This window comes from Rhinolophus sinicus, chromosome 15, assembly GCF_057876585.1.
Source record: "Rhinolophus sinicus isolate RSI-liver-muscle chromosome 15, RSI-T2T, whole genome shotgun sequence".
Taxonomy (NCBI): domain Eukaryota; kingdom Metazoa; phylum Chordata; class Mammalia; order Chiroptera; family Rhinolophidae; genus Rhinolophus; species Rhinolophus sinicus.
The window spans coordinates 34,226,061-34,247,149 of NC_142515.1; the positions used below are offsets into that span (position 1 = coordinate 34,226,061).

The following is a 21,089-nucleotide window of genomic DNA, read 5'->3' on the forward strand; positions in this document are numbered from 1 at the left end:
TTTATATCAATAGGTGTCTGAAAATAATAAATTAGTACATCAACCCTGTGATTTTACAAATATTATTGTTGAGCTAAACTGAAATGGTTTTTAAAAGAATAGAGTGAATTTAAAGCCAAAAGTCTAGAAGTTCAATGTTACAGGAAGCACACAGATGAAGGAACAATTGTAAAGTCAATGTATGAAGGCCTGAAGTTTGGAAAACACTTGGTGGCATTTAGTTCCCTTCAATCACTGGCTCTTGACAAGCATGAGGCTTTTCTTCTGTAGACTGTGCATAAGCATCTTGGAGGAATAACAGAAGGGGAGGATTAAGTCTAGAATAGATTGTATTGCTTTTTTATGTCTCCCCTCGTTGTGTTAGGTGATAAAATTTCTAGTGTACATAGCTGTGATTTTTAAAAATGTATTTTTTTCCATTTCCCTCATGAGTAGCATTTTCCTTACTTGCAGGCAACAATGTGTATAGAGTGTACAGTGTTTTCTTAGCTTTTTCCTTCTTTAACATTTCATTTTACAGGTCCTCTGTGGAACATAAACACTCCTAATGTCTCTTTCTTTGCCCTCAAACTTTGTAGTTTGTTTTTCCTTACAGTCAATGTTGCAGGGCTGGGAAGCAGATAAAACAATCTTGCTCATGTCAGATAAGATGTTTAAAAATAAAAGATATCATAAGCTACAATTAAATAATGCCGAGTGGTCAAACTAGTCTCTCTTTCCATAATAACTGACTAACTCAAATGAGAATTTTCAAGTATAAAGTGTGCTATAGAAAACATACCCACTTACTCAGTTTTTCTTTCAGATTTAAAATGACATGGAAATTGGAATTATCATAGTTTTCTAATAATACATTTGGAATAATTTTATCTGTTTTCATTTTTGTCTCTTTTATTTCCTAGTATTTTCTTCCAGTCTCATCTTAAATCTTATCTGTGATTAAGAAAGGATATGGATTTCTTAATTTTGTATTTTATTGCATTTCTTGTACTGCATGTTGATGATGACTTTGTTTTCATTGGTAAATGCTTTGCATTTTGAAAATGAACCTAGCACTCCTCATCTCATATTGAAAATGCAACAAAGGAAAGGAAGCCTGAGAGATAATTAAACTAATGTGTTTTCCCTTCTTTTTTTTTTCCGTTTTTAGATGGTAAGGTTGAAGTTACAAAAGAAGGTGTGAAGTTGTGCACCATGGGTCCAGGAAAAGTGTTTGGGGAGTTGGCTATTCTTTACAACTGTACCCGGACAGCGACCGTCAAGAGTAAGACTATTTTATTTTTCAGATACTTTCAATGTCTTTTTTTCGTTAAATCTGTAGGATGTGGAATAATATGCCTCTTTATTTAATCTTTGTAATTTGATTAATCTGTATTTTAATTTTTGCTTTGCAATGTAGTCAATATATTTGTTTTCCTACTAAAGAATGATTGTTAGCAGTCAGTTTTCATAGCTTAAGTTTTATTGCTGCATTTTGAAAAGTACGCTTTTCACCTCAAATTCTTATAAATTAGAATTTATAAAATGGTATAATTTTATAAATTAGCATTAAACAAGAGCAAGACCATTTTTTTTTTTTTTCCTGCCCTTAAAACCTCAGGATCATATTTCAGAAATTTTTACATGCTGCTATTTTGGGTTACATTCCTTTCTTAAATTCTAGTTGTTCATTCAGTGGTTTAGAAAAATTAAGAGGAAAATTTTTCTTTGTCTCATCCAAACATCAAGTGACATATATCCTGAATTCTAAAACTGTGTCTGAGTATATTCTTGTCTTCAGCTGCTCATCAAGCTGTATATTATAGCATTTTCCTTTTCTACTGATTGAGCTCATTTTAAATCAGGGAAATAATGCAGCTTGTTTCCCTAACTTTACATGTATGTGTGTATATGATTTCTCTAGCAACTTTCATTGCTTGGTAGAAGCAGCTGCAATAGTTAGAGGGAGGGAAATTGTTTTAAATACTCTTTCCTGACTACAGGATGTAATGCGTGTATAACAAACGGAGGTGAATGAATGCAAATGCCAACAATGGAAGGTCCATTGCATCTTTAGGCAGAGGTGTATTTCATGTTTGAAAAGTTCTTCTGGGATACTACTATCCTGTGAATAATGGCAAATACAAGTACTTTGATTAGGTTGTGTCATTTAAAAAAAATGCTACGGGCAAAATCACATTGTTAATATCAATTAGTTTCATCTGGATGTCACTGACTATTTTGTATACTAGCTTTCTCTCAGAAGGATGGCAATAAGAGTCAGTATGACATTGAAAGTTGGGTTGTAAAGAATTTAATAATACATGGCTAGCTAGAGTCTCAGAAATTGTCTTGTAGGTGAATCACCTTTTTATTCTTTGAAATCACTATGACATCAATTGCAGCTGAGGCCCTTATGAGTCCTTCTTGGCACTTGATTCTTGATCTCTGAAAGCATAGAACTCTTTTGATTAATAGGTACTACCATGTTTTTATTTGATATGATCATTTAATAACATGACTCAAAGAATAATGAAGCTCAATGAATCACAAAAGATCCTGCCAGAACTTTAACTCACTTAAAAAGTGCCCTAACTAGAACAAAAAGTAGTCATGACTCTATTAAGTGAACAGATGTTAAGATCATGCTTCATTTTCATGAGAAATACATTGACTTTAGGGCAAAAAGGGACCAGAATAGAACATTTTGATTGAGCAGGATTTCTCAGAATTGCAATATTACTTTTTCTAAAGTTTTAAAATTTTTTAATTTTAAAAAGAGTTCAGCTCATTTAATCTAACTGAAAAGTACAAAATTTCCAAAGGTCAACAGTTGGTTAATTATAAAGGTCAAAACAATACTTAATCTTTTGAAATATTGAATTGCTATTAAAGAAATATTCTAAATAGAATACATAGTCTATTTAGATAAATTTTACAGCAAAAGGTTTGTCATAAGATGATTGCTTTGCTTCATTAAAATTAACTGTCTTAAATTCCTAGTTCCTACAAAATGGTATTAATCCGCATTAGCCTCTATTGTCTTCATGTTTGGTAAAGTTAAATAGATACTATATTACTAATTGAGCAAAAAGGAACTAGGTGTTGAAAGCAAATTATACCCTTAACTATTTGGGGGTGAAAACATCCATTGTTAATGGAAATGAGTGATGAAGCATTTTGTTTAACACAGACTCAGAGATGTCTTATGCGTGTATGCGTTTGTGTGTGTGTTTGTATGTGCATGAGTGTGTGTGTGTGCTCATTTTTTCATAGTGCCAACTTAAGATATGGAGTTTGTATTTCAAAAAGAGCCCAAGGTTGATGGTGTGCAAATATATCAATGCATTTATAAGTGAAGAGGTTTTTGTGCATGAGTAAGGAATAATATATTTTAACAACTGTTGCTTCTGACTATTGTGTAAGAACTATACAGCGTGAATAATGATTACTTGTTGTTCAGGACCTTTTTGTCATGTCTCCTATACTGTCCAGAGTGATATTTACTTATGACACTAGTCCTTAAAACCATTTTAAATTTGTTTAAATGATACTCTCAGGCTGATCACTTTATAATTCTAATTAGATTCCATTGTGGATGCTACTTTCACCAAATAACTACAGTCAATTCTTTCATATTCTTTACATGTGATGATTTAAAATGTCCTAATTTGACTCTTTATATCCAGTCCATTTCTCAGGATTCAAGATTGTGTTGACTCTTGTCCATTTCTTCTTAACTATCATTTGCCAGAGATGACCGTTTGGAATAACTTTCAGAGTGGTTTCATCCACTTGAGTGTAATAGTCTAAATTTGAGAAGACTGCCTTTCCTACTCAATAGCTTATGTATTCATGCTTTCTTTTTTTCTCACTTACCTGGGCTTCTGATTTCCTTTCCCCCAACATCACCCACTTTCTTTCATGATTGAGAATGTCGATGATTCCCTTCTTTGTCTTTCGAGGTCAGCCTGAAAGCTGTCTAGCATTTTAATGCATTTTTAATCTCATAATTGTAACTAAATCCTAGGTGACATTCAAGAGCTCTTCAATGTAATTTCGTGTTCAGGAGAGCACTTTTTGAAATTATATCAGGCCATGAATAAATTCCAGTGACTTCCCTTGCTAACAAATGTGATCCTAACACCTATGGGTTTTCTTAAACTTAGGATATCAAAAACTAGGTTTTTTGCTTGTTTGTTTTTTGTTTTTTAATTGAGGTATAATTGACATGTAGCATTACACACAACAAAAATGTATACACATTTTAAGAAAGGAAAAAAACTGTATTAAAATTACACTGATGGTAACCACTTTTAGCACCTCTTGTAATTGCAGAAATCAAACGTGACTTGTATTCATCTTTTGTTATCCATATATATTGAGTATTACAGTTTTAATGCAGTTTTTTACTTTCTTAAAATGTGTATACATATTTTGACACCCTCTGTATTAGTTTTCAGGTGTACAACATAATGATTCAATATTTGTATACATTGCAAAACAATTACCACAATGTCCAGTTAACATCCATCACCATATAGAGTTACAAAAAAGTTTTTTGTGTGATAAATTTTAAAATATACCCTTTTAGCAACTTTCAAATATGCAATAAAGTATTATTAACTATAGTTGTCATGCTGTACGTTACATCCACAGGACTTATTTATTTTACCACTGGAAGTTTGTGCCTTTTGACCACCTTCACTCATTTCGCCCACCCACCCCTATCTCTGGTAACTACCAATCTGTTCTCTGCATATATGAGCTTGAGCACTTTTTTTTTTTTTTTTTTTTTTTGGATTCCATATATAAAAGTGAGATCATTTAGTCTGTGTTTCTCTGTCTGACTTACTTCAAGTAGCATAATGCCCTCAAGGTTCATCTGTGATGTCACACGGCAAAATTTCTTTCCTTTTTTATGGCAAAATAGTACTTATAGTGATATGGAAAGAAAACATCCATGGTATGAGGCAGATCTATATTCGTAGTCCTCTATCTTATAAAACACCATTGATTTTTCCCTGAGGAATGAGGATATAAAAAATATATAAAAATTAACATGATATTGGAAACAAAAATCTAACAAATATCTTGAGGCTATTCATAGCCTAAATCGGCTCAAGTTTTCTTTATTAACTGTGATATGAAAATGGCCACTTTGATTGTGTCTATCCAATTACAAACACTCCAGATGTCACAGGAAGGAAAAAAAAACAGTTGTTATATTAGATTTCTACAAACCAAATAATATCTCCAATGTTGTTTAAATTTCACATTTTGTCTAAATATTTTGGGATACTGTAGACAACAAATAGTTTTCCCATCCATTTTCAAACCCCACAAGGGCTAGGGATTTCTAACATGTCCACTAAATAACCCTTGTTTACTTAATTCCCATACTTGGAATCTTGTCATTTTCGTGTTTTCCTAAAGTGTCACTCCTGGTTGTGTGATTTCACTTTCACTACCCTCACAGCTAAATCAATATCAATTTACTCTCTCCCCTGGCTTCTTACCTTGCCGCTATGCCGTAGGTTCTTTAAAAATTGCAGAAATGGAAAAGTTAGTTACTGGAAACCTAAACATAGAAAAAAAAGATATTTAGTTTATAGTGAGAGAGGGATTCAGTGACACATACCCTGTGTATGAATTTGCAAGGGCACTTGTTCTATTGTCTTGTTTTCCTGAATTTCCCACAACCAGTTCTCACAACTACATAGGGAATTTTTTTTTTTTTTTTTTTTGAGGTCTGAATTACGATTCTGCTCCAACTTCGGTTGTTTATAAATTGGCATTTTTACCTTAAAATACTAAACTGAAGCCTGTTTCTCTTACTTTGAGTTTCCAGCTCACAATACCCCAAACCTTCGGCAGTATGTCATTCTAACAGTCCCATTCAAAAAGGCTTCAGTAAAAATACAAGAATAAAGGTCTCTGTCTCTTTGTAGGAAAGCATCTCCATACCAGGTGATCACCATAGAAAGTTATCTGCAAAGAATGGGTGTGAATTTTCTTGGGAAAAATATCTGAGTAATTATTTCTGCTTAGATTATTTCTACCCAGTATTTAAATATCCCACAGTATTAAAATACTTCAGTGCTAACACAGAAAAGCCTAAACATTCTACAAGAAGTCTGATAAAATGAATGCTTTAATAATATCTGGTAAAAATATCTTTCTGCCTTTATTTGAATACTTTCAAGTTTCCATGTTTAGTCTTTCCTAGAATATTTGTGTGGTTTCGAAAGTTAACTAATATACTTCAATGTGTCATAGACATGTTAAGAACAAGGTTAAAATTAGGTTTTGATTTTTCTGTTTGTTTTTAAAATAAATCTGGGTCTGTACAGTGAGATGGCTTATACATTTCCTTGTAGCTCTGTTTCATACATTACATTATTCAACCTGGCTCAGAAAAATCTGCCAACTGTGAAAACCTAAAAAAGATAAATGGGGGGAAAAGGAGATTTGACTAAAATTTCTAACTCAAATACTTCTATGTGCTATAAATGTAATATCTATACCTTACATACAGTGGGTCAACATCCAGTGCTTTTTATTGGTAAAGGAACAAAAGAAATGAATGTCCGTTTCATTGTTAATGAAAATAAATAATAGACAAAGTTGTTATAGTGGCTGTAAACCTTGAAAATTCCTTAAGTGACTGAAACAAGAAATAAGCAATTAGACGCTTTTTAGGAAATATCATTATAGAGTTGCATTAAGCATCATATTTATGATAAAGGTATTTCCACATGTGAAAATGAAGCATCATTGTCTGCCAGTACAAACAATTGTCGTGTATGCAGTTATTACCTGGGGTTTTAATGAGCAGGAGCGACAACACACTGTCATGCTCCCTGTACCACAGCACAAAAGCAGAAGAGATAACTATGCTAATGAGGCAGTCTCCGTTCTGCCTTCCAAGAGGCAAATTAAAAAGATTCATGCTTTCTCCCAGCCTAACGTGCATGCTTTCTACCAAGAATCCTGAAAGAAAGGACAGAAAACACAAAATAAATTTAGGCTGATGACAACAGAAACATGACCCTGATTACAGAAAAAAAAGTCCAGTAACTTCAAGGATTGTCATCATCCTGGACAATGAAGCAAACAGTGTATTATGGTAGCATCTTGTTTAGTGAGCTAATTAGACAACATTCTTAGTAAATTTTTTTTATCACATTTGTCTATTCAAAAATACTGTGAAATTAGTATCATAAATCTAATTATGTAATTCCTGAGAAATAAATTTGTTTAATAAAGGAGTCACTTCACTAGGTGCCAATGTGGCCACATAACAGATTAACATGAACAAATGGATGTACAGAAGCTATTCTTCAATCTCATTCTTTTATTGTTTAAGTGAATTAAAAGTGAATTTCAGAGAAGAACAAAACAGTTATTAAACTCCAAATTTCTTTTATAGGTTGAAGGTTTTTGTTTGTTTTTTATTTTCTAATCTTGATGGAAACTGTTACAGTCAGAATTTATTTATGATTTATATTTAACTGCTTCCAAAAAAAGATTTTGACCCAATATTGACTAGGTCTAGTAGACAGGCATATGTTAATAGTGCTTCTTGAGGGGAAAAAAAAAACCCTCTTGCAGTCAAGGGAAGGCAATAGCACTTAATTCCTTCTTAAGGTTAGATAAATTACTTTCTCTCCCTCCCTTTTTTAATTACTTAATCGTTGAGTACCTTGAGTATTCCTAGAGAATGCTCAGGCTTTAACTGATAGGATATTATTATTATTTTAAGGATCAGAGTAATTTAATAGTAAATCTAAACAATAGACAAGGGAGGCTGACTTTTTAGCATTTTCTTTAATCCAACAGAATTAGCAATTTTCCCATGAAGACCTACATCACAAAAAGCTCCCACCCAAGGTAAAGCTTGTGTCAGTTATTGATACACTGAATCTTTTTTCATTCGTTTAATAATTTACAAAGAGGTAATTTTTGTATTTATTCAGATGATTGAGAGAATAAAAAGTAGAGCAGTAACATAGGTCAATACTGTATATTCTGCAATGTTTTTTTAAAGGAAACTTTCCCCTCCATGGGTTGTGAATGATTCCTAATGAATGCTCAAGAGTAACAATGATTATAAGAGCAGATAACATTTGAAAGCTATGAGTGATGCAGTGGGCTCAGAGCTTTTGGATAGGTGGTGGTGTTCTCCCATTTTACTGCTGAAGCAGCTAAGACCTAGAGTGGTTAAGTGATAGGTCACATGTCACATCGCTAGTTAGAGGGAGGGCCCTGAGTTTGACACAACTGTGCAATGCTGCTGCCATTTTAAATTTTGTCTTCAGTCATTCATTTTGGTTTTAAAGACAAGTGCATCTATAGGACTACTTCTATGGACTAAAAGACTCTATTTTCACAAAAAGTTACACATTAAAATTTTTTTTAAAATTACAACACATGGACCCACAATAAGTATATCTGTTACAAAAGGATGAATTCTATAACACAATAAAGAGAGGGTCATAAGTTTAAACCCTGAGAGACATATAAGCAATCAGAACCAATTGCAGGATCTAGTTTTTGCAATGCACTGAAACACTTATGAATGTTTCATGCAATGAAATTTTATGGTTCAATATTTGAGATATTGCCAAGTTGCTACACATGTCTACATTTCTTTTATAAAACCTATTTGTCAATGAATTTCTTTAAAGTAGGTCTTATGAAAATGTAAACAATAATGCAAAAACATTGAATGAAGAACAAGGAAGGAAATTTTAACAGTACTTATGTTATTTTTTATTACAGAACAAACATAAAAATAAAAGAAAAAAATGAGTCATGACAGTGTGTTTGCCTTTGTTTTCCCCTTGAATGTCCTCAGACTAGAGGAAAAATAATGTCAGCAATTCATTGGTGAATCTGAGGAGCCCTCTCTTCTTATGGGATGTCCTTTGTTGACTGGGTAAATGTCGAAGTAATCGTGATACGAATGATTGATAATTTACAACCTGCTGTCCATGCATTATTTACAGTGATCCTAAAATATCCCAATCTAGTGAGAGAGGTGTTGTCTCTGATTTTCCAGATGAGAAAATGGAGACTGAGATCATGGAGTCCATTAATGCTAGTTCACTTACAAACCCTCTGATGCACATTTATGTATTAGGTTGGTGCAAAAGTGATTGTGGTTAAAAGGTTAAAACTAATTGCAAAAACTGCAATTACGTTTGCACCAACCTAATAGCAGTATTTGAAGCACCTGCTATTAGCATCCTTCCCCCTCACCCCCAACATGTATAGATTCCTGAGTAAGGTCCATGTATGCCGACTACTGAAGTGTAAAGTGTAGATTAGGGAACATCAAATGTTTGCTACCATGTTTATCAAAGTGTGGTCCCTGGAACAGCAGCATCAGCATTACCTAGGCACTTGTTAAAAGTGCAAAATCTCTGTCATCCTCTATGTATTGATTTAAAACTTTGGGGGGTATGTCACTGTGGGGGAAGAAAAGGTTCTCCAGTTGATTCAGATGTATCTTAAGTTCGAGAACCACTGACCCTACATCGTAGAGACACTTAATTTGTATTAACCTCCACATAGCACACTCTCCCACGCATTGAATTGTCTATATTGAAAAATTTAAAAAGAAAATTACAGTCAATATAATAGTATTACTCTTGGTATCATTGTAGGTTTTTTTCTAAGTTATTTTGTTGCTGTTGATAAGAGATCTTTGAGAAAAATTGCATTTTTCTTTTAAGGAGTGAAACACCACTAGTGGAAGAGTACCAGCATTGTGTAGCTTGTGAACATATTGTTTTGAAGATTAGTAAGAAGTAAAATTAAAAGAACAGGTTGAGGGGGAAGGGAAAAATCTAAAAAATCATGGGCTGCTGGGCTATGTTGTTAACCAGAATAACCTTTAGATTTATTGAATTTGATGGCTAAGATATTGGTAGGAAAACAGAAAGAAGTGGCATTCAATTTTTGTTGTTCATTTTCATAATTGTGAGTATAGTTTAGATTAGGTGAAAACAAGCGCGGAGGACATTTTTAAGAGAACAGCTGAGTTGGCGATGTCTGAATAAATGCAATGCTTTTCATTGATAGATCAAACTCATTGGACCAGTAATGGTCAAGGTCCTTATAGCTGGTGTAGCTGCTCATTTATTTAATTCATAGTGAGGGTCCAGGCGGTCCTAGATGGATTGCATATCTCTTAGCATCTGATAATTAGAAGACTAAAAGTTACCCATATATCTTAGTCATTAAAAAAGAAATGGGGAAGTTCCTTGGAATTGACACATGTAGAGGTCTGAGACCTGGAGTGGTAAAGGATTTAGGTGAGGAAGTGTGCCAGCAAATTTCGGCAGGGGTCTTGAAGAATTTAATTTTCACTGTGAATGTGATAGTAGGTCATAGAAGTCAGTAAAGACTTCCCAAAAAGGCAGGAAGAACAGGGTCAAGAAATGAGATGAGCTCAGGAAGCTGAACAGTGTTTTCTGTGGCTAAGTGTTCTTTACTACTTGTTTTCTCTAAAGGACAATCTGCCTTACTAATGAGTCACACTTGACACCATCATAATTCCTCCCACGTGTAGTAGAACAACTTTATTGATTTGGAAACATTGTTGTTGAAGTTTCCTGAGTGGGATCAAACAGTATTGTTCAGACTATATTTATAACTGAATTCTTTTTGTTTTATTTCCAAAGAAAAATCCCATGGAGTGCTTCTATGTATGAAATTTGTAAGCGCAGACCTTTCTGGTTACAGAGTTGGGGAGCAGACCCCAGGAGCCCCACCTGGTGTTTCTCAGTCTTCATTCCTTCTTGCTCTTCCCCCCTGGATTAAGCCCTCTATGGCAATTTGTGTGTTTTTTTTCTTTAATTTAGGTCAGGTAACATAGTTTGAAAACCACTGCTCTAGTTGAATCCAAGGTTAGTAGTAGTAATTCTTTCTTTCTTTCTTTTTTAATTATAGTTGACATACAATATTATATTAGTTTCAGGTATATTGCATAGTGGTTAGACCTTTATATAACTTCTGAAGTGATACCCCCAATAAGTCTAGTACCCACCTGACACCATACATAGCTATTAAAATATTTTTGACCATATGCATATTCCCTATGCTGTACTTTACATCCCCATGACTCTTTTGTAACTGCCAATTTGTGCTTCTTAATCCTTTCACTTTTTCACTCTGCCTGCCACAATCCCCCTCCCATCCGGCAACCATCAGGTTGTTCTTTGTAAACTACCTTTAGGTACTTGCACTTGGCTATGTGTAGTAACTCCAACCCTCACAATGGTCCTGCACATTTCAATAATAACACCATTGTATGGGTGGCAACTGAGCTGTAGAGGGCTTAAGAAACTTCCGTAAGGACCCACATCTGGATTGATAAACTATCTCTTTGACAGTTTCCAGTAAGACTCTGAACTATATCATCTCAACCTCGGTTTCTGGCAGTTGACAGGTGAAGATCTAACTTCAGATCTGTCCTGTCATTCATGAAGAATTTCTTAGGCTTATACCAGATTCTTGTGAGGCTCTGCTAAACACCCTGGAGAGCATCAGCAAGAGAGGGCATATCCCTGCAATTAAGATATTTATAGTCTAGTTGGAGAGACAGGATAAATATAGAAAAACTATAAGAAATTCTTGGCGAATGAGAGACTTAGAGAAACAGAGAAATTTTGAAGGAGAGGGAGCTCATTTGACTGCAATGGACAGGCTTTCTGGAGGAGACAGAAATTAACCTGTGTCAAAATTGAAAAGTAGAACAGTCCTGAGTATAGAATCTGGAATCATATTGCCTGGGTTGAGATTCTATGCTACTTGCTTAGCTTTGCACCCTTGGGAAAATAATTTAATGTTCCCGGGCCTCATTTCTTTTATTCTTAAAATGATAAGAACCTGCCTTGTAACTGTGACAAATTTTAGAAAAGGAAATATCTGTGAAAGGGTTACTGCACAAACCAGCATGTGATGCATTAAGCAAAGGTTGTTCTGTTACAGCTGTTGTTATCATCACAACTAAAACTATTAAAGCATGAAAGAATTCTGTAGGTTGTTAGGACCTTCATTATTTGCAGAACCTGAGAAACGACCTTAAAGAACCCAGAGCGCAGTTTGAACCCCACAGGTAGAGAAGTGTAGGAAAGGGAATGGGCCATGTCTCAGAGGTGGAAGTTCCTGGAAGCATCCCAGGTCCTCAGACACTCCTCCTTTCACAACAGTCATTACCCAATAAAGTGGTTCAGATGTGTCCTTTGAATAAACTGGTACGAGAAATGCTAACATCAAAAACAAACTACGGGTAAGGAGATAGGGGAGAGTGATTAGATCACACAGGCTGGGCATTCCAATGCAATTCTTCTGCTTGGAGGCACGACTTTGGACTGTGAAAAAGTGAAGAATATTTATCTGTGTTGGCTGAAATTCTGTTATCATCACTTCCCTCTTGGGCAGAATTCTCAGAACTTCCATGAGAAGTCTATTTGTAGGTGTATTCACAACCTGAATAGGGGCCTAGTGTATCAAGACCTTGGGAAAACTAATAGATGGTTATTGGACATGCTTTTAAAATGTCAACTCCTCTTTCTTTCTTTCTTTCTTTCTTTCTTTCTTTCTTTCTTTCTTTCTTTCTTTCTTTCTTTCTTTCTTAATTTCTTTCTTTCTTTCTTTCTTTCCTTCCTTCCTTCCTTCCTTCCTTCCTTCCTTCCTTCCTTCCTTCCTTCCTTCCTTCCTTCTTCCCTTCCTTTCCCTTCCCTTCCCTTCCCTCCCCTTCCCTCCCCTCCCCTCCCCTCCCTTTCTTTTTCACCACCCAGAGTCAGTTCTCCTTCCATCACCATATATTTGATAAAATGTCAATTACTTTCAAAAGTAATATTTTAGACAAATGACACCTATAGTTTTTATCTTAAGATGCAGCCTGGAAATTCAAGACTTCTGGTATCCAATGCATTTGTCTCCTTTGATTGCCTTAGGAAAGAACACTAATCTATGTTTACCACGTCTGTACTTACCATCTGGTAAAGATGCTGCTAATGGCCACAGTTCTCATAAGAATGATTAAAATTCTGGTCTCCAACAGAATCAAGCTCCAATCCCTTGGCCAAAGCTTTGGCTTTTATCTATAGTTTGAATTTAGCATTTCCTGGTTTCCCGAAAAATTACAGTTATCCCATGTTATGGAAATTGTTCATATTCATTGCCTTTCTCTGCCATTTAGTATTATGACGCAGAAATCTAGCCATTTAAATGGAATTTACTATGGACATACAGACAATCAAAGTTATCCATGAAGCTTGAGTATAACATGAAGCATAGTGAGCTGCTAAGAAAATGGGAAATGAGATTCTCACCAATGTGAAGTGGCCCAAAGTATGTGCAACACAAAATGTAATACATGAAATTTTAAGATTATCAAAATATTCAAAATGGAGTTTTTGAAATGCTAAACATCTTCTGAAACTCAAATTTGAGTTGGAAGAAACCTTAGACCTCAAGAGTTACCTGCCTTTGGGGCGGCCGGATGGCTCACTTGGTTAGAGTGCGAGCTCTGAACAACTGGGTTGCCGGTTTGATTCCCACATGGGCCAGTGAGCTGCGCCCTCCACAATAGATTGAAGGACAACGACTTGGAGCTGATGGGCCCTGGGGAAACACACTGTTCCCCAATATTCCCCAATTTAAAAAAACATTAAAAAAACAAAGGCATTGGTATTGATATATTTTTTTTAAAAAGAATTACCTGCCTTTGTCTAAAACTAGTTTTAGCACTAATAAAAATGGAAATCAGCTCTAGATGTTTGGGGCTTTTTAAAATTAGGTGTCAAAATATACTTTAAAAGTCTTAGATTAAAAAAAAAAAAAAAACAGACAGAAGAGGGAGAAGCTAAATGAAAGACGTAACCTTTTATTTACTCATTCTCTGAATCTCCTATTTGTGCTTTGTGTTTCTCAATCACAATGGTTTAGGCCTCGGACAATAGTAAATAATTATAAAAGCAGCAGAAATATTTTTCTGTACTGACTTTTCCCCTATCACTTACTTTGGTTAATTTAACATGCCTTCATATTATTTTGATCGTAAAAATAACGTTTAAAAATGTATACATGTAAAGATTTTTTGAAAATCATTTATGCCCCACTACCCAGAAAGAAAACTTTGAACATTTTGCACTTTCGTCTTATTCTCCTGAATATTTTAAAAAGTAAGATCACACTACTCCACCTTTTAATGCACAGGTTCAATTCTGAATGTTAGTCATTTGTTTATAGTTAGTATGTGCTTCTGTTGCTCTTAAAGTTTTATTTTGCGTCAAGGTGGTTGGATTTGTTTTCATTTTCTCTTTGAGCTTCTTACTTGAATGGTGACATTATTGTGCCTTTTCTTCTACTCCACGTCCTCTAATTTTTTTCTGTTCAATTTTTGCTATTAAAAGATTGTTTCTTTTCTGCTCTTGATGTGCATATTCTCCTTGGTCCATGCAACTTAATAACTTGCATTAGAATATTAATACTTTGTATTCATGTTTCATGAATACTTTGAATTAGAAACTGTGATGCATGCCCTTTGTTAGCAGGGCTGATTAAATTGGAATAGACAGTACCGATGAGAGAATTGATATCTTTCTACAGATATGTATGTTCAACACTAATGCTTATCTAGTGGTTGGCATGGCACAGATTCCGAGCATTTGAATTTTAGGTTTTTTCCAGTATTTGTAATTACATTCTGGCATTCGGTTTTAGGAGTTAGACATTTATTTAGTTGAGTCACTGGTAGCTTAAAATTTATGGAATAATTATGCTGATTGATTTAAATTGCTCAGCAGAATCATTTTAAAAATTAAATGTTGGCAAGCTTGATTTATTTACAACCATGGCATTAACATCTTAGAGTATTAGTTAAGTGGGCACTAGATTTCTTTTCCAGATGAGCTCTTAAGACATATAAATTTATGGCATTTGTGCGTAAAAAGTTGTATTACTTTTTCTATAAACTGACTCTCAGCTGTTAATGTTTGCAAAATGTACTAGTACATTGGTAAACTACCCAGAACAGTTTTATTTCTCTTTTTTTAATAATATTTTATTTTTCAATTATAGTCGACGTACAATATTATACTAATTTCAGGTGTATTACATTGTGATAAGATATTTATATAACTTATGAAGTGATTACCCCAATAAGTCTAGTATCTACCTGGCGCTATACATAGTTATTACAATATTATTGACTACATTCCACTATATTTTACATCCTCATGACTATTTTGTAACTTTCAATTTGTACTTTTGAATCCCTTCCCCCTTTTCATCCATCCCCCCAAACCTCCCTCCAATCTGGCAACGATCAAAATGTTCTCTGTATCTATGAGGTTGTTCTGTTTTGTTTGTTCACTTATTTATTTTTTCTTTATTCTACATATAAGTGAAATCATATGGCATTTATCATTGTCTGTCTGACTTACTCCATTTGGCATAATATCCTCTAGGTTCATCCATATTGTGGTAGATGGCAAGAATTCTTTTTTTTTTTTAATAGCTCAGTAATATTCCACTGTACCACTTCTTTTTTATCTATTCAACCACTGAGGGACACCCAGGTTGCCTTCAGATCTTGGTCACTGTAAACGATGCTGCAGTGAACATATGGAGGCACACTTCCCCTCAAAGTAGTGTTTGGGTTTCTTCAGGTAAATACCCAGAAGTGGGATTACTGGGTCCTTCTTTGCCTCTTGGTATAGACTTTGTTTTAAAGTTTATTTTGTGTGATATAAGTATTGCTACCTCAGCTGTTTTTTCTTTTCCTTTCCATTTTCATGAAATATCTTTTTCCATCCCTTTACTTTCAGCCTGTATGTGTCTTTTGATCTGAAGTGAGTCTCTTGTGGGCAGCTTATGTATGGGAGTTGTTTTCTTACCTGTTCAGCTTCCCTACATATTTTGATTGGATCATTTAATCATTTACATCTAAAGTAATTGTTGATAGATGTAGTTATTGCCATTTTATTAGTCATATTTTTTTATTTTTTTTCTCTTCTCCTTAAAGAAGTCTCTTTAACATTTTTTATAGTACTGGTTGTGTGGTGATGAACTTCTTTAGCTTTTTCTTGTCTGGGAAGCTCTTTATCTGTCCTTCAATTCTAAGTGAAAGTCTTGCTGGGTGAAATAATCTTGGTTTGTAGGTCCTTGCTTTTCATCACTTTGAATAATATGTGACAATCCCTGCAGTAAGAAGTGTCCACCAACTTACGCCCTTCAAAAGTGGAACTTATTCATATTAGGCTTATAATTTGGACTTCTAATTAAAAATTCATCTTTAGTATAGTCTCCATAGTGCATTTGTAGTACTTCAAACATTATCTTTTGAAGTACAATGATCGATCGTATTCCAGTTACGATCACGTCCTTCAGACCTAAAAGAAAATGTTAATTAGAAGGCCTGTGGCTAGGAGTCTTTTGGATTTGGACATGATAGGGTAGCTTTGACATTGGTCCTATGGTGTTTAGAAGCGCACAATATACATTTTCTTTTTCAGAACAGAGCATTTAGAGCTTAGAGAATATTGATAGGTGTCATTGATAACATAAGAAGATTTGTAAATAGTGTTTTAGGCTCTAAAATTTTCTAATGAAATGGCTACCATAACCAGGGATTTTGAGGTCCAGTCGCTAGTCAAAAAGGATAAAGAAAAGATAGATTTCAGAAGATTTATTAAGGAATATAAACATAAAAAAACATTTTTTTATTGAGGAAAAAATTTATTTTTTATTAAAAAAAGTGATTTGGTTATTCTTAATGGAGGCCAAAACCTGGGTATATCTAAATGTTTGAAAGAGATCTAAAAAATGAGGAAAATATTCTGAACGTTATCGTTCCAGTGGTTGTGTAGGTACAGGAAAAGAGGGGAAGGCTCACCTAGTGTCAAAAAGCATGTGATACATTTACAAATAAAGAAAATCAATCAAGAAACATACATGCAATGTCTAATGTATATGGCATTTAGTAAAGCTCATACAGAGTAGAATTAAGCTACTTTTTGAAAAAAGTCAATTTGATATAAAGGGATAGGATATAAAAAAAGAGAAAATTGTGGGAACCTTGAATATTTGTATAGCATAATGCTGTTTTACTATTCAGACTTTTGGTTCAATAGAATACATTATTGTAAGTGTACATTGATGAGAAAATGCTTTCTTAATTGTGGGGTTACTTGAAATTTTCAATCCCAAGTAACATTATTGGCATAATTCCATCAGGCCCTATGAGGATTTTTATTCCTCTTTAGAGAAATCATGGCAACTTTGGAACTCACTAATAATTAAAGAAAGGCTTTTTTTTTTCTTTTAGTGCTAATATTTTGTGCTTGGTATTTTAAATGAAACCTTGAAATCATTTTCAAGTATCTTAGCAAATTATGACTGTAACAACATGCTCATTTGAATCACAGAAGCTTGCCAGCATTTAAAAGACCTTTTTTAGAGGGAATAAAAAACAAAGAAAAGGGAAGAGAAAACATTTTGAGTTCATCAGCAGTAATTTTTTTGCATAATTTGGAGGAGAAAATAGCTTTTTCTATTATGACTGTACTTTTAAAACACTTTTAAAGAATTCTTGGAAATATCATGAGAAACTTAGAGGAGGGTATATAAGCTGACATAAGGAATTGGAATGATTTCTCACCTTCCCTTTCAAACTCCCCCTCCCCCTGGTTCTTCCAGTACAAACTCTACTCACCTCGACAAACTATGGCATCGACGAACTATGGCATTGCGTCAAGAACCGTGGGCTCAAACCCAAGTTTGAAAGACAGCTCTGTTACTTGGGTATTTACCCTAAGCAAGTTATTTAACTGATGTGAATCTAAAATGAAATTTCTAAAATGAAACACTATGGAATTAAATAAACAATATGTAGTATTGAATAGATACTCAATAAATGTTTACACTTTGCCTTTTTGCAGAGTATAATGTAGATAAAAGGGACAGAACAGAGGGGTACGTGCGCTAAAGAAGGAGAATCAGAAGCACCCAGATGAATAGTGGAGTTCTGCGTCCACGGGTTCCATCCCCTCCTCACTGGCCTGGTCTACCTTCCCTCTTCCTTGTGACGTAACAGTGGCCTCTAGTCTCTTTCCTCTTGCATCTACCCTTGACGTGGATACCAAGTTAATTTCATTCTAACCTTTCTGAAAGAGGCATCCAGTTGTATAGCTCACTTCAACTCCCCAGTATAACCTACAGAGCTCCCCAAGCTGTGGCTTCAATCACTCATGTCTCTTCTAGGCAAAGGAGGACGGTGGTAGGAGTAAGGCTTTTCAGTCAGCCCAAGGGGGCTGAATGCTGACTTTACTTGGGTCTTAGCAAGTTGCTTACCTTCTCTAAGCTTCAGTTTCCTCATTTGTAAAGTAGGAACAATAAGGCATATTGTATGGTACAACCCATAAAATGGCTTTAAAAAGGTACTATATATCAAGTACATTAGTATTGTGGCAGATTGAAAATATGAAATCAATGCATAGTTTGTTGTGAGGGCTTCCTATGCCAAGATAACCATCTTAATTATCCCATCGTTTAAGTAATACATTTCTAAGGTTCCCTGAAGCTCTTCTGTCTTGGTACTTTTGTGTAGGGTATTTTTCCCATGTAGAAAATTTTCCATTTAAAAGTGTCTTTCTATCAAATTCCTGCCTATGAAACTCATATCTGCTTTTAAAGGTCCTACTCAATTCCTGCTCCTTTGTTCTCATCCCTTCATTGCTTGTATCTCATTCTGAATGGTGGCAATGTCTCCTTCACTAAGGTGTTATGTCTAGACTATGCCTTAATTTAATTTTTCCACATTTATACTTTACATTTTCCACATGTCTTGGAAATTTGTGTTGAACTCTCTGGAGGTTGGAGAAGGTACTCGTGGAATGAAGAATTCAATTGGTGACAGTCTTCAAGGACGTCGGTTTCTTAGAAGCTAAAATACTGTCATAAGGACATTCCTGCAACGAAACCATGATTTGTTAATGATGATGGATTTGGACTATACATTACAATTTTTTAAGGTTTCATAATACTCTTTGCAGAGTCTTAAACAATCTGAACAAGATATTTGTAGATGCCATGATAATGTCATATATATATGTATTTTAATAAAACTGTGAAAGGTTCCCCTCCCATGATATTTAGCTAATTTAGAAAACTAATAATCTAAGCAAATTTATAAGTAAGCCTTTTCTTTGACCCATGAAAATAGAGGAGGAATTGCTGTAAAATAATTCTATTCCTAAGCTTTGTTTTCATTTAATTCTACTTGTGACTCTGAAAATATTGTTGACGCATGAACTGATAAGGTTGGAGTAATTCTGCCTGAACTTGCTAACAATGGAGGCCATGGCATGAAACTGAATTCAGTATTTATGGCTTCAACCTGGACTTGCCCTGTTGAAGTTCTTATTGGGAATAGCAATTGCCAAGCCAGTACCCTTTCCTCTGAGCTCCATTTACAATCTCTGCCTACAAAAGTGATCATTGTCTTTATCTTAAAGCCATCTACTTCTCTAGATTCGCAAACAGAAACCACAGATTTCTTTTAATTGACAATATTTTTCGTGTATATTCTATTTCATTCAAATTTTTATTGAGCACCTACTAGCTCTAAACCCCTACACGAGACTCACTGTTCAACACAGAGTTCCTCTATGAATGAGCTGCAGAGAATTAGAAACATGCCCTATAAATTTATGTCCCTTCAGTCGACTGGACAAAAGAATGCTTTGCAAATCTGAATTGCAATGCCTGTATTTTTTTTACTTTGTACAGAAAGTCATTGTCAGCTTTTTCCTTATTGAAAGCACTTTGTTGTTATTGCTGTTCTGTTATTTGTAAGCCCCCAGCTTGACTAGATGTATTATTTCTTTTAAAGATAGAGATAATTAGTATTGATTAGCAAAGAGGAATATGTACTGATAATCTTAAGTAGGTAGATACCAAATCAAAAGCATTGGATATCAGGGAAGTTGAGCTTAATGCAACTTGATATTATTAAGAAACAGGGCTGACAGTTTTCTTAGACAAAGAGAAAATCTAACGTGTGCCTTTCACTCAAGGTTTATAGTGAAATAGACATCCTTTATACTGGGGTGACTTTTTAGCCATATTATTAGCCACTTTAATAGATGCTAGTTTTTGTTTGTTTGTTTTTACTTTTTTATTTATTTTTTTTATTAAAGAATAATAGATAGTGTCCTGGTTATCCTCTGTTTTCTTAGTTGGCCATAGTTGCACTAATAAACATCTGGAACATTTCGTTTGGGGTTCCAATTATTGGAAGTAAAGTACTTGGAATTATTCACAGATTAGTGGACAGCAAGTTTCCTGCCTTGAGGATTCTCCTGTTTTGAATAACAAATCTCCCCCTGAAGATGGTTAGACAGAACTCATTTGCACTAAGCGCCTGTGTACCAGATCTTGGAAATAATTAGATTGCTTCATAGCTTAGTTTCACAAACCTCACTCAGTGTATGGATTCTTAAATAAACAATAAGAAAATTGTATTACGAAGAATGACAGCCCACACACACATCCCTTTGTATGATAAAAAGGTGATTAAACATGATGTTCAAGTGAGGCAAGATTCCTAAGCATCTACCTATGAGGCGCTACTAAAATTTTGTATTGTCTTTAAATAAACATCAGGGCATGTGAAATTACATTGTTTGCTTTTGTTATTATTTTTTGTACATTATGTGATCAGGAAAAGGGCTCCTTTGGAAACAAAAGGGGCACGGATAATATTTCTTCCTTTCAGTACTGATTTGAACTATGTTTAAACTTTCTTATGCCTTAAGGAAAAGAGTAGACACTATTAGTATCATGTTACATCTTGACTGTGCTGTAGTATTGCAGGACAGCTTATTAACAGTGACAACTTTTGTTGGTAAAAGCTATTCACACCTGTTAATAATGCACTTACTGCAAGACAGGCTCTCCCCAGCTAGGCTTCCCTGTAGGCAACAGTTCTCATGAGAACAAAAAGTCTCGTTTTATCTCTTCATTTTACATATAGGTCAGTTACCCTCATAAACCAATCCCCCCAGTTTCTTGAACCCTTCTTCAAAATA

At 34.5% G+C, this 21,089-nt stretch overlaps 1 protein-coding gene across 3 annotated transcripts in view; it reads left to right on the top strand.

The window, feature by feature from the left end:
• PRKG1 (protein kinase cGMP-dependent 1) overlaps positions 1-21,089 on the top strand; it is a 1,140,935-nt gene that overhangs the window by 443,870 nt on the left and 675,976 nt on the right. For all 3 annotated transcript variants that reach the window (XM_019738600.3, XM_019738591.3, XM_019738608.3), the window contains exon 3: positions 1,151-1,264. In XM_019738600.3, the coding sequence (XP_019594159.1) occupies positions 1,151-1,264 (114 nt within the window). The remainder of the gene's footprint in view (positions 1-1,150; positions 1,265-21,089) is intronic.